Genomic DNA, 15,317 nt, shown 5'->3' with positions numbered 1-15,317 from the left:
TTTATTCCTATGATGGATCGATTCAATAAAATCTGACTGACCCTTGAATGGCAGTTTATGTTAGAATTAAATGTCAAAAGCAAGACAACTGTTGTAAAAGTTACTGTTTAAATGCTACAGCTACAATTCAATAAAAAAAACTATAAAATGTAAGCTTTTGGCAAACACACTGACTTGATAATGACTTTTGGGGACATTTAAATAACATTTATGGATGTTATCAAGTGACTTCTATATGTAAAACAACAAGTAGTCTCGTGATAACATCACAGCATTAATTCTGTAGTTCATTTTCTCTGGAAAAGACTAGAAATTGCTATTTAAAGCCAAATGGGCAGTTTGCATGTATTTTACATATACAGTGAGTTAAACATCCCTCCCATTACAACTCACGACGCAGAGAGATCATTTGATTAACAAAGTAGTCTGAATGCTGCATAGCCTCAAAAATAGGTGTGTATCTTAATCTCATTTGTGTAAACCATAAAATTTACAAAAGGGAAAAAACTAAACACCCTCCTCTTAAGTGGAACAAAGCATTCAAACTCAAGCTATTTGCTGGAGGACTCCTGACAATCTACTTAACAAGCTACTTAACTTTGCACGGTAGGCCAATTGTATATTTTATATACAATTACTTTATATTGAAATAAAAATACGAAGCTATTATTTACACATAATTCATCTTTGAGACTTGGACGTAACAATAGAACAAACATGATCAATGGTATTACAGATGGATGAGCTAGATGAGACTCAGCTGAAGAATCATGTGGACAGTCTGAAGCAGCAGCTACAGTTTAACAGAGACAAAACATCCGTCACGATTCCAGAGTGAGTTTCAAACCTAAAAATCTACTGCTTTGGTTTGTTTCAAAACAGTGATTTACAACTAGGAGTTTGTAAACCTTAAACAATTGTCATAAAATTTTGAAGAAATAAAAAAATAGATAAAAAAAATGCAAACTTCATTTTTTAAATTTGTATAGATGGTATTCACATATAAGCATTGTGTATAAAAATCTGAATACATCTGTTCTGAAAATATCAAAAGTATGGGGTATATTTGTGTGTGTTAAGTTCTATGCTCCTGCTATACATTTATTTCCAGGTTAACCAAATGGATAGAGGAGAAAATGAACGAGGATCCATTTCTGAATCCAGATGTACTGAAGGACAACCCGTGGGTGGAGTCAAGTAAATGTGTTCTAATATAGTGCAGGAGCTGTCACTCATCACTATGGCAGCAGGAGTGACTCCACCCACAGTCATGGTTACACTGCCCTACTTTGACTAGGACAAACATGCTAATTAAAATCTGCTTTCTTGTTTACTCTTATCATGCCATGACATTATGAAAAAAAGAAAAAAAATCTTGTTATTTAGTGAAAACTTATTTATAAAAGTGTAAGAACTATACAAGGACACAATAAAAAAACAACAACAAAAAGAGGAACCAGTGCTTTTTCTTTTTCACATATTGTAGATTTGTAGGTTTGTTTTTTAACTTTATAGTACAAGGTTCAGAACATTTTGGGTTCTTCATGTATCGATTTAAGGTGGTAAATGAACATGGGCTTCATCCACTTTCTTGAACATATCACTTTAAAGTAACTCCCGAATGTAAACATTTCTGCTCACTGCATTTGACACACCTTCATTGAAACTAAACCATATGTATGTCACTGTTACCCATGGCTTTACCAATATGCACCACTCCAGCTCCTTTGCCATCTTCACCTGCAAGAAGGTGAGATCAGTTCATTTTTAGCATTCAAGTTACAGAAGACTTGTATTTTGATATATTGCACAAAATTATGAAAAGCATCTATCTAATATATATTAGTGCTGGGCAACGATTAAAAGTTTTAATCGTGATTAATCGCATTGTTATGCACATAAATAATAATGCATTCAAAAGTAGTGTATTGTGCACTTTTTTCATTTAAAAGTAGGCCTACTGCTATATGAACAGAAGTGTAATAACATTTGGTTTGCAAACACTTTAAACAAATAAAGTGATTTTTACAGCAGTGTTCCTTTTACATAGTAGTAGTTAAAATATTTATTGTAACCTAAATCTCAACTAATAACATTAATGTAATTAAATTAAATATAAAACAAGCTATTTATCACTGACAATATAGGCAGTCTTAACCGTGCCAGAGCATGTTTGACCCCCAAAGCCCAGTTCGTTTTATTAGTGTGATCGTTCCATTTAGCAGTCCCTGTCTCGGTTGGAAGAGGTGGGCAAGAGCGCGTTTCAGTTATATATAGATCAGTGAGTGTGAGCACCATCCGCGCCGGAGTGCAGATCTTTTGGTACGTGCTGCATGATTGCATAAATATTTCTGAGCAGCAAAAGCAATAGATGTGTAAAGCAAAATATTGTGAGAGGGACGTGTGTTACCACGTCCCATATGACTCAAAATAATAAACCACTCTGTTGAGCTAGAGCGCTTCTCTGCTGTCGTCACGTGCTATCGGAAACGTCCTATTTCCAACTTATAAAGTCGTGATTAAGAGCTCGTTGCATTCTTTTCTGTTAAAAATAACAGTGGACAGTGGTTTGTGAATGCTGATTCTTAGCCTTTGATCGGGAGCATTCCCTCCTGTGACCCATGATTTGTCTGTATGTGTATAGAGCCAGTGAGCAATGGACTTTCATAATAATAAAAAATAAAAATAAAATAATTGTTGGAGTTAATCAATTAATACATTAACATGATAGTAACGTGTTAACTTGCCCAGCCCTAATTTATACAGTACAGACCAAAGGTTTGGAAACATTACTATTTTTAATTTTTTTGAAAGAAGTTTCTTCTGCTCATCAAGCCTGCATTTATTTGATCAAAAATACAGGAAAAAAACAGTAATATTGTGAAATATTATTACAACTTAAAATAATAGTTTTCTAGTTGAATATACTTTTAAAAAATAATTTATTCCTGTGATGCGAAGCTGAATTTTCAGCATCATTACTCCAGCCTTCAGTGTCACATGTAACATCCAGTCTATCACATGATCATTTAGAAATCATTCTAATATTCTGATTTATTATGAGTGTTGGAAACAGTTCTGCTGTCTAATATATTTGATGAATAAAAGGTTAAAAAGAACTGCATTTATTCAAAATAAAAGAAAAATTCTAATAATATATATTCTAATAATATATTTTCTTTACTATCACTTTTTATCAATTTAACACATCCTTGCTGAATAAAAGTATAGATTTTATTAAAAAAAAAGAAAGAAAAAAAAATTACTGACCCAAAATTACTGACCAGTAGTGTGTATTGTTATTACAAAATATTTATATTTTAAAAACATAACTTCTTCTTTTTTTTTACTTTTTATTCATCAAAGTATCCTAAAAAAGTATCACATGTTCTGAAAAAATATTAAGCAGCAGAACTGTTTCCAACTTTGATAATGAATCATCATATTAGAATGATTTCTAAAGGATCATGTGATAATGATCCTAAAAATTCAGCTTTGCATCACAGAAATAAATTATAATTTAAAGTATAATAAATTTAAAAACAATTATTTTAAATTGTAATAATATATCACAATATTACATTGTTTCTGTATTTTTGATCAAACAAATGCAGGTTTGATGAGCAGAAGAAACTTCTTTCAAAAACATTAAAAATAGTAATGTTTCCAAACTTTTGGTCTGTACTGTATATATATATATATATATATATATATATATATATATATATATATATATATATATATATATATATATATATAAACACAAACAACAACAACACACTTGTAGTGGTGACCACAGGCTTCTCCTTTGGTACAATGACTCGACCAAAGAAATCCAATTCAGGCTATAAACATGGAAATGATAAATAAACAAGTCATCACGTGTGAGCACTTCGACCCTGATCCACTATTAACCCAATTAATCTTGGATTTGAAGCATAAGTCAAGCAGTATGAGGATAATCATATAACCTGGTAGCACAGAATCACTGTAAAATGGATAAAGGGGAGAATTTACGAAATACTTCAAAGCAAAAACAAACATTCTCTGTTTTGGCTTTTAAATTAGGTTACAATTAATAATCTAAACTAGTAATGTAATATGGAAATATTGCTTTATTTTGCTCATTTGCAATCACTTTTTTATAAAATATATACACATATATACGCATATAATATTTACACATTTGTATCTCTTTTTTTTAATTTGTAAATATTATCTGCAATAATATAAAACTGGTTAGTCATAGTCATTTCACACAATGCCAGAATGAAGTTGTGAATCTCAGATTCCAGTATTGAATTTGCTAAGGAAAATTATTTGGGATTTTTCTGAGTATAGGAGGTTTAAGGACAGATGTAAAGGATTTAAGATGGTTTAATATAGATGCTTTACCACAGTCTGTTTAACAATGTTCTCCAGCCTCTGCTGATGGTTCCTGCTGCTCTGTTTCTTCACTTCTGTTTTCTTCTCCTCTGGCACTTTATTAACTGCCTCTGCCTGAACACACAGAACAAATACTTTGCAATCTGCACAATCCTGTTTATTAAAACATGATTGTCTACAGCTCTGCACATTGTACACTGTATAGTTGTAACCTTTGTTAGGGGTTAACATCTATCTAACTAAGTATACATGACAATACATAAAGGATTAAATATATTAAATGTCTTTCACTGCTGTCTAGTGTCCATACTAGATGAAGTCAAGATACAGTTATATTATATATGTCTGTTAGTTCAACACCACAAAAAATTAGACAAGTACAACTATAGTTAAAAAACAAAACAGTAAACATTTCCAATGTCATGATATTTCAGTCAAACTGAAAATGATCAAAGTACATGTAAAAGTACAGTTTACACTACAAATGAATGGTGAAACAAGTGTCTGTGAGTGGGTATTAGTTACACACACACACACACACAACTACAACCATACAAAATAAAGAAAAACATACTTGAAAGCAAAGCATCAAACTTTCAGAAAAAAACCCTCATATAACCGATTTAATTCTCTTTTTAAATGTGCATATTTGTGCACAGGCTGTGTGTGTGTGTGTGTGTGTGTGTGTGTGTGTGCGTGCGTGCGTGCGTGCGTGCGTGCGTGCGTGCGTGCGTGTGTGTGTGTGTGTGTGTGTGTGTGTGTAAATTTGACCTTGTGTGGGTTTCGTTTCTGCTGAGCTTTCTCCACCCTCCTCATCCTCTCCAGTCATGTCTCCCTGGCAATCAGCTGCTTCACCCGATAAGTTAACTGTCTCCGCGGAGGCAAACCCGGAAAATGCACCACATCTTCTACATTACTGTGGAAACACACACAGGTCATTTAATGTACGACAAGTCCATGAAAACAGCTAAATATATTGACAGCATGAACCTTTGCATAACATTTTATTATACTCCAAAGAGAACCCAAACAAGGGAATCTAATGAGGAGGGATATAAATGAAGATGAGATGGTTTAAAAAGTGGAAAGCGGGTGAGCTCAATAATCCGCCTTACTCAGAAGATGAAACACTCAGTAAACACAGAAGTAAATTAAACAATCTGTGCAATACACACAGGCAGATGAAAATCCAAAAGCAGGATTAGTTGTGCGGGGTATTCCTGGTCACGTACACAAAGTCATTTCTCTAGGACAGTTGGAGAATGTTCTGTGGAGCAATATGGAGCAGTTCACAAGTTTGTTTTCACACTAAAATAAAATAATTCTTCCATTTCAAGAGAACAGGACAGCAATGAAAGGATGCCAGATACTTCAATATCTCTATGCTGCCGATATGCCATTGCATCTCACATGAAAACATAAAAGAAGACTTCACATATATATATAGAAATGCTTACAAAAGCGAGATGTGAATGTTTCTTCCATTCAGGCCTCCTCTTGGTTAACAATGCTGAACCATTTCTCCTAAATGCAATGGAAATGCAGTTAGCTTTCACTCTCATTCAACATTTGGCATGGGAATTGTACCATCCTCAGTCTGTCTTGTTATTTTCCAGTGGCATGGCTTCAGTGTGGTTACTCAGCACTTGTTGAAGCAGAGCTCGATAAGAGATGGCAGGAAGATACAGGAAGGCATAAACAAGCAGAAGCAGCAACAGGGCGACCAGCAGAGGAATCCCCCAATCCGAGGTGACCAGCGTCTCCTCGCAGCGGGCCTGCAGGAACGACTGCTGCATGATTCTACCGCACCAAGCACAGAGAGAACACAAACACACGTGTATATAAGTAAGAAACTTCAGAAACATGTTATGTGTCTAGATTATATTTGCCATATCTAATCTAAACTAGTAGGGTCAGATTCATTTCAGTTCAATACTATCAACATACAATTAACCGGCTTATTCATATGGTTCATTCAGTTTGATTCACTTCCAAAAAGCTGTTATGTTGAACTGTCTGTTTCAACGCAAAACACTGATTCTGGGATCAGAACAACAACAAACAAACGCTGATAGAAACCTCTACAGCAAAGAATTAAGTAAGTATTACTCTTTGTTACATAAAATTACATTTTGTGTATTTTTATAGAAAACACTAAAATTTTAAACTAAAAACAGTAAGAAATTAACAGTAAAGAAATTAATTAGTTTATTCAGAAAGGATGCATTAATTGCATTAAGAATCCTGAAAAAGTGCATCATGGTTTCCACAAAATGTTAAACCACACAATGTCATGTCAAACTGAAGACTGGAGTAATGGCTGCTGAAAATTCATCAGGAATTAGGCTAATAAAATTTGAAAATATATTGAAATAGAAAACTAATACTATTTTACAATATTACTATTTTTACTGCATACATACATGGAGCCTTGGTGAGCATAAGAGACTGCTTTTAAAAACATTAAAACTACTTTTTTAACATAGTGGATGTATGCATCTGCATTTTATCAGACATTAGCCATATCAGAATCGACCATTACTAGACTAGGTTAGTCTGTTTTACAGAAAAACAAACATTGAAAAACTTGAATGCTCAGTGAATAAGAGGCAAACGTACAGGATGAATAGAGATGCTCGTCTTCTGTTCTAGCTTGAACTCACCGTCTGAAATCCAATCCAATAGCTCAAATTGTTCCCTTGCTTATCTTCTCACTCCAGGTTTTTATCCACCTTTAGCTCCACCAAGAAGACTTTTAAAGGTTCAGCAGCAAGTGCTCCACACATGACTGTCAAAGCTTGTTTGTGAACACTGTCAGCATCACTCCCATCAATCATTGTGAGTGGTAGGACACGGTAAGCCACAGAGAGGATTGTAGGTCTTTGTAAATACTTAAGTGATGAGCATGTGCATCCATGCATGAGGCAAGTAACACAAAATCTCCAAGTTCTCATCTGAGAGAACCGCCAAAGTGAAACAGTGGACGAAGAATAATAAAAAAATTAGAAGAGTATGAAGGGGGGGGGGGACAATAATCTGGAGATGCAGCTTAATCTCTCATAAATCGTGATGAACAGGTAAACACATACAGAATCTCTCAGCGCTGTGTGTGTTATTGTGTATTCTTATGATGAAGTCTGAGTTGCATAACTTAAGTGCCAACAGAACAATATGTCTGTAGATCAGGGTAATGTTGTTTGTGTATGTGCATGTACTCATGGCTCCAGAACAAGTGTACTGTCCCTCTGGTGTGCGGTCCTGTCTATAAATCAGGTTATAGTTGATCATGGTGTCAATCAAATCATAGAGCTGCTGCTTCTCCCTAGTGCTGTAAAGCTGAGAGCTTGTGGAATTACATTTGTTTCAATAATAATGAATGAAACTTTATAAAACTGAACGTAACTTTTTCAGAAACTATCAAAAATATGCCATTACAAAAGAAGAAAAAAACAATGAAAACGAAAAAAATGAACTCAGTCGCACAAATTTAACAGGCTCTTCAAATATGCTTCATTCTTTGTTAATGTTTTTCAAAGATTCGTTTTCGCTAATCGTGGATTTTGAATTCATTGCCACAGATTTCGCTTACGTTTCGCAGTTTTTCATTTGGTGTTTTGACACAAACCTCTCGTGGGGGCGGGGTTAACAGTGATCTACTCTGATTGGATAGTGAGCTTTTGATGGACAGGTGCTCTCTGACCGGGAAGTACAGACGCCACCCAGTGGCGCACATATTGGAAAGCTCTCGTGATTGTAATTTGTACTACTAAATATGTAAATAATATTTGACCTTCGATCGTCTCAGTCTGTAAAGATGAGCTCTTGTACTTCAAGGCAGCCTGAAGTAAGCTTGTGTTACTGAATGACAATAATAACCCGCAACAAACTGTTGCACAGTAACACAAGCTTACTTCAAGCTGCCTGAAGGACAAGCGGAGGAGGAAGATGACGCCGCTCCCTGTCTCTGTCTCCTGAAAGCTCATCTTCACTGAGACGATTGAAGGTCAGATATTATTTATATATTTAGTAACACAAGGCACGACGTATTGCATACAAATCACCGCGAGAGCTTTTTTTTTTCTTCTATGTTTATAAATGCAGAGAACAAAAACATACAAAGGTATAAACATACATCACATAATATCCACCACAAAACAAAAATAAAATAAAAAGAGGGCCAAAATCTAAACAAAATTAAACAAGGAGATCAAAGGCAGAGAAAATCTAACAGTCCTTATAGGTTTCTTATTAGACACTGAGATTACATTCAAATAGTTTTCCATTTCTTTTAGGAAAACAGAGAAGTCAGGTTTACAGTTGGAGAATTTGCATTTGTGAATGTGAAATTTGTTTAGGAATTTTTTTTTTATTAATAACAAAATATTTTCGTTTGTGGGGTCAGAGTCATAATACATAATACATAATACATCCAAGATGGCAGAAACCACAGTGGAGAAAGAAACGCAACTTGTTGACGCCAATGAATTGGAAGTACCCAGTGAGGACAAGAGGGCTCAAAAATGTGAACTCTGTGAGATGTTTTTAATCATTAGAGCAGAGGATTTTGTGGAAAACTTCATTTGCTCAAAATGTGACAAAATCAAAGAATTGCAAGAAAAACTTATTGAAATGCACGCGAAGCTGCAGCGAATGAATGAACTAAACGGCGTTTTAAACGCGACGTTAAAAATTCAAGATACTAATTCTACTGTACTGATTGGATCAGCCGGCATGGGCATACAAAACTCGGCCACCTCAGGAACTGAAGTTGGCAAATCGTTTTGGCGTGCTGGGTCAGGACTCACCTCCTGATCAAACTCCCATCGCTCTACCTTCTACATCTTTTTCATCTTCAACAACAATGCCTGCCTCCACCGTGGTAATCGGTGATTCCATCGTCCGAGGTCTTTCACTCCCTTCTCACGGAGCTAAAGCAGCAGTCCATTGTTTTCCCGGAGCTAAGGTACTGGACATAAACGCAAAACTTTCTGATGTGCTTGGGAAACACGTAACTGCAAACACTGTTATAGTACATGTCGGTAGCAACGATACCTCATGCCGTGAATCTGAAACTTTAAAGGAACATTTTACATCTATGCTCACTTCTCTCACTAACACAGGGAAAAATATTGCTATCTCAGGTCCACTGCCTACTTACAACAAGGGAATTGAAAAATTCAGTCGTCTGTTTTCCCTAAACACTTGGTTAAAATCTACATGTGATAAATTCAAAGTCATTTTTATAGATAATTTTGATCTGTTTTGGGGCCGTCCTGCGCTCTTTAAGAGAGATGCCCTGCACCCAAATCACAGGGGCGCCCAGATGCTTGCACGTCATATTGAACAACATATTTTATCATGACTACCTACCCAATGTACTACTGTTGAATTCATAAAACCTATTATTTCAGTTCGTCACTACACTGCTAAGGAAACACAGTGGGAACAAATATGCATAATTTATTGAAAATTCGCACGTCTAGTCCATCAACACACATGGTAATTAAATCAACAGAAATTAACATGGCTCTCTTTAATGTAAGAGCATTAACAAACAAATCATTTTGTATCAATGATCTTATTAGTGATTATAATTTGGACTGTGTTTTTCTTACTGAGACCTGGCTCGGCACAGATGCACCTGCCACACTGATTGAGACATGTCCACCTAACTATACCTATACATTTTCAACTAGAAAAGGAAAAAAGGGTGGAGGAACAGCAGCTATTTACAGAGAAACCCTCAAGGGAAGGGACATTGACCTTGGTACATTTAATACCTTTGAATATAATGCTATTTTTCTAAACTTTCAACCTCGTCTACAGTGGAGTGTCTTCAGTGCAGTGACAATATATAGATCACCAAAATTACCCATCTCCGCCTTCATAAAGGATTTCTCTGATATGCTGTCTGTCATTCATATGAATTATGACAACTGTGTTTTAATTGGGGATTTTAACATACATGTTGACAATTCATCAGACATTAGAGCTAAAAAATTTTTGGAACTATTGGAGTGCATGTCTTTTAAACAGCATGTAAATGTACCCACCCATAAATGTGGACACACTTTAGATTTAGTTGTAACATATGGATTAGATATCAATATAACATCTGTCATTGATCTTGCATTATCTGATCACTTTTGTGTCTTTTTTAAGAGTATTGATCATCTTGCACTAAATGCAACTGAACGCATTGTTAAAAAACGTTATATTACTTCTGAAACGGCTGAAAATCTCACAATGCATTATAATAGTTATGAAAGGAACATTTTACCAGCATCCTGTGATGATTTAGTAAATGAGTTTAATAATAGAATGAGATCAGCCCTTGATACTGTTGCTCCACTTAAAACTAAAAAGTTAACTACAAAAAAGAAAATTCCTTGGAAGACAAATCAGACTATGAAACTTAAAAGAGACTGTAGAAGTGCTGAACGAAGATGGCGTAAAACTAAATTAGAAGTTCACTTAAATAAATTAATTGAAAATCTTAACACTTATAATAAAGAAATTCTTATAACGCGCCAAGCTTATTTTGCAAACCTTATAAATGCAAACATTAATAACCCCTGATTATTATTTAACACAATAGACTCACTAATAAATCATAAAATTGATAGCTCTGAGTTACTAAACGGGAAATGTGAACAGTTCGCCGGGTACTTCAGAGATAAAATTATAAATATTAGATCAGGAATCTGTTCAATACATAATAATAAGTCAATTATGTTCCCTTCATTATTAAGTGTAGAGAATATTATCAAAATGGAAAGTTTTACTTTGGTTGATGTTGAGACACTAAGAAAGGTTGTAACAGACTTGAGACCATCTACTTGCTCCTTTGATCCTATTCCTACCTTTCTTTTTAAAAGTATATTTGATTCTATATCTATTGATATCCTTGAGATAGTTAATCACTCCCTGCAGCTTGGCATTTTCCCTTTTGACCTTAAATCTGCCCTAGTAAAACCTGTGTACAAAAAAGGGAGTTTAGATATTTTAACTCCTAGTAGTTATAGACCCATTTCAAATCTTACATTTTTAAGTAAAATACTAGAGAAAATAGTTTTTAATCAGTTGAGTACATTCTTAAATGATAATTCGAAACTAGAGATGTTTCAGTCTGGGTTTAGAAAATATCATAGTACAGAGACCGCTCTTATTAAAGTAGTAAATTATATAAACATAAACCTTGACAGAAATTGGCCTTCAGTTCTGGTGCTTCTTGACTTGAGTGCAGCATTTGATACAATAGATCACCAGATTCTTTTAAATAGATTAAGTGACTTTGTTGGTCTATCTGGAACAGTTTTAAATTGGTTTGTATCATATCTTAGTGGAAGAACATTTGTAGTATCCATTAATAATACCTTGTCTGAATATTATAAAGTACCATGTGGGGTTCCTCAGGGATCAGTTTAAGGACCACTACTTTTTAATTTATATATGTTACCTCTTGGTCAACTCATCAGGAAGCATGGTATCTCTTTTCATAGTTATGCAGATGACACACAGCTGTATGTAGCTGTGTCTCCAGACAACCCTGTACAAATTGATTCCCTAGTAAATTGCATTAAAGACATAAATGATTGGATGTCACAAAACTTCTTACAACTCAACCAAGATAAAACAGAAGTTTTGCTTATTGGATCAAAAATGCAGAGAGAGAAAGTGATCCCTAAATTAAATGTACTCGGATTAAACCCAAGCCAAGTGGCAAAAAACTTAGGAGTTGTCTTTGATTCTGATTTGAATTTTAAAGCACATGTGCGCAATATTACTAAAACAGCATTTTATAATCTCAAGAACATTGCTAAAGTAAGATCATTTCTCTCTCTGAGCAATACAGAAAAATTAATGCATGCATTTATTACTAGCAGACTTGACTATTGTAATGCCCTTCTTACAGGTCTACCAAAGAATACAATTAACCAATTACAATTAATCCAAAATACCGCTGCTCGCATATTGACAAAAGTCAAAAAAAGAGATCATATTACACCAGTATTAAAGTCATTACACTGGTTACCTATTAGATTTCGAATTGAATTTAAAAATCTTTTATTAGTTTATAAGGCATTGCACGGACTTGCTCCTGACTATCTTTCAAATATGATTACAGTATATGAACCGAGAAGGACTCTGAGATCTTCAGATTCTTTTCTTTTAAATGTACCTTATAGTAGAACAAAAAAATTTGGTAATGCTGCTTTTAGCCGTTATGCTCCTCACCTCTGGAACAACCTTCCAGAGAACATAAGATGTGCTGAAAACATTAATAGCTTTAAATGTAAATTAAAAACATATTTTCTTAGTCAGGCCTTCCTATAAAATCTTATGAAACCTTTCTATATTGTGCTTTGCTTTGTTGTAATGATGTATTTTTATTTATTTTTACTCATACTTTGATTTTTATAAATTCAATTTTTATCATGTATCTTAATGGGTTTATGTTACTTTTTTTTTTTTTTTTTTTTTTTTGTTCTTTTAATTTTATTAATTGCTGTTACTATTGTTTCCTTGTCAAGCACTTTGAATTGCATTAACTTGTTTAGAAAAGTGCTATATAAATAAAAATTTGCTTGCTTGCTTGCTTACCCAAATATAATGTTTTTCATATGTGCTGAGAAGCCTGGAAAAATCTTACAGTTGACAAACACACTAATATCATCCCAAAGTTTCTGAGTGTAGTGACATGACAGTTTCTTCAGAACTCGAACAAAAAGAGCATGTAAGATCAATGTCAGATTTAAATCTTTGTATACACTTCTTTACAGGGTAGTGTATGAGCTTAAAATAAATGTCTTTCACTTTATCTGTGAAAAAGAATTTTTTGCGGTGGAGACCAGATTTAATCATCGCGAGAGCTTTCCAATATGTGCGCCACTGGGTGGCGTCTGTACTTCCCAGTCAGAGAGCACCTGTCCATCAAAAGCTCACTATCCAATCAGAGTACATCACTGTTAACCCCGCCCCCACGAGAGGTTTTGTGTCAAAACACCAAACGAAAAACTGCGAAACGTAAGCGAAATCTGTGGCAATGAATTTAGAATCCACGATTAGCGAAAACGAATCTTTGAAATACATTAACAAAGAATGAAGCATATTTGAAGAGCCTGTTAAATTTGTGCGAGTTCATTTTTTTCATTTTCATAGTGTTTTTCTTCTTTTGTAATGGCATATTTTTGATAGTTTCTGAAAAAGTTACGTTCAGTTTTATAAAGTTTCGTTCATTATTATTGAAACAAATGTAATTCCATAAGGGTTGACCTGTAAGAAAAATATCACGATTCACCAAGGCTGCAATTATTTGTAAAACTAAAAAATACAGTAAAAATGGTAATATTGTGAAATTTAATTTCATTTTAAAATAACCTTTTTCTGTTATTTTAAAATGTAAGTTATTCCTGTGATGATGAAGCTGAATTTTCAGCATCATTACTCCAGTCTTCAGTGTCACATGATTTTTCAGAAATCATTCTAATATGCTGCAATCTGTTGTTCAAGTTGAAAACAGTTGTGAAGTGTTGAAAACGGTTGTGCTGCTTAATATTTTTGTGGAAATGGTGATACTTTTTTTTCAGAACTCGTTCAGTTTGATTCATTTCCAAAAAGCGGTTATTTTGTACTGTTTGTTTCAATGAATCCCTGCAAAAACATGTTGACAAATCTCTACAGCAAAAAATTAAGTAATATTACACTTAGCTAAATACTATTGCATTTAGTGTATTTTATATTGCAATATGCTTATAAATAAACACACATTTTTCACTATGCTCTGATGAATAGAGAGTTTAAAAGAACAGTATTTTTGGAAACAAATGGAAACATTTTGTAACATTATAAATGTCTTGATCACCTTCAGTCAATTTCATGTGTTCCTGCTTAATTTATTTTATTATTTGTTTGTTTGTTTGTTTTTCAAAAAGAAAATAAAAACAAATCTGACTCCAAACTTTTGAACAGCTGAGTACCTTACAAGGAAGCATAATTATAATGAATATAGAAGTATACTTCCTGTTGTGTTCACTACCGTGATGCTAAGTATTTTGGCTAATTTGGTTATTTTTACCTTGTTTGCACACACACTGAAAAATATTTTTTGTTAAAACAATTTGACCTCAGAAATTGCTACTAAATTTCACAAATAATTACAAAGAAACGGCAAGTAACCCAGACATGAAATTCTGAAATATAAATAGTATTTTATTGTAAAACATTCTGCAATAGTCGGGTTTTATTTACAACTTTGAAAAATCATTTTTTACACTGCAGTCACTCTGCACTTTTTGCACGATGCAATTTATAACATATATATAAAAACGTTTTTGTAGGCTTTTTCCAGTCTGTATTGGATTCAGTGTGTGCGGCTAGCCACCTTCTTGTTCTTTTACACTGCAGGGTTCAAAATCACTCACCGGCCTCAGTTTGGGGGAGATGAGCTCCAGGAGAAGGCTGAGGATGTCCAAACAGAGACTGCTCATAAAAATTCGGCTCTGTACAGCAGGTGGGCTGTCATTCAACATGGCAAGCAGGGCATTCCTGGTGTGCTGACTTTTGGTGAAAGCCTAAAAATTAATTTATATTAATTCATATGACATTTATATTACCACTTTCATTTTACAATAAAAATGATAAATGTTAAAAGTTTATTATCATTATATAAAGATGTCATCCTATCTGATATCAGCTAACCCTGACACACAAAATCATTTATCCTGTTATAGTGTTTCTGATTGGCTAGTTATCTGAATGTGCTTTAAAATTGGCCCTTTTTTTTCTTCTTAACTTTCTTTTCTTCCTAGAACACTAGAGATGACTGACTATCTTTAAAGGGCTCGACTTTTGTACATGATGGAAACTTGCAAAATGGCTCAAATCAACAATTTTACTGCTGCAATTGACTGTAGCGCCTTTTACGTTTT

The 15,317-nt window shown here is 34.1% G+C and overlaps 1 protein-coding gene and 1 long non-coding RNA gene across 3 annotated transcripts; one reads left to right on the top strand and one right to left on the bottom strand.

The window, feature by feature from the left end:
* Positions 1-584: 584 nt before the first annotated feature.
* On the top strand, positions 585-1,321 carry LOC132143003 (guanine nucleotide-binding protein G(I)/G(S)/G(O) subunit gamma-13-like). Of its 2 annotated transcripts, XM_059553170.1 has the most exons (3): positions 585-606; positions 737-834; positions 1,112-1,321. In XM_059553170.1, the coding sequence occupies exons 2-3, from the start codon at positions 737-739 to the stop codon at positions 1,215-1,217; spliced, it is 204 nt and encodes a 67-aa protein (XP_059409153.1). In that variant the 5' UTR covers positions 585-606; the 3' UTR covers positions 1,218-1,321. The 2 variants fall into 2 exon arrangements, with proteins under 2 accessions (XP_059409153.1, XP_059409152.1); XM_059553169.1 differs by lacking the exon at positions 585-606 and having other exon boundaries at positions 619-834.
* A 129-nt stretch (positions 1,322-1,450) lies between these two features.
* Positions 1,451-4,098, bottom strand: LOC132143004 (uncharacterized). Its single transcript, XR_009434153.1, has 2 exons — positions 3,782-4,098; positions 1,451-1,740 (listed from the first exon to the last, which is right to left on the bottom strand). It is a non-coding gene; the product is annotated as an uncharacterized LOC132143004 (long non-coding RNA).
* Between the last annotated feature and the right edge of the window lie 11,219 nt (positions 4,099-15,317).

Source organism: Carassius carassius, chromosome 7 (genome assembly GCF_963082965.1).
Source record: "Carassius carassius chromosome 7, fCarCar2.1, whole genome shotgun sequence".
NCBI classification, from domain to species: domain Eukaryota; kingdom Metazoa; phylum Chordata; class Actinopteri; order Cypriniformes; family Cyprinidae; genus Carassius; species Carassius carassius.
Note: the sequence above shows the minus strand (reverse complement) of the source record. Positions and strands in the feature narration are given on the sequence as shown.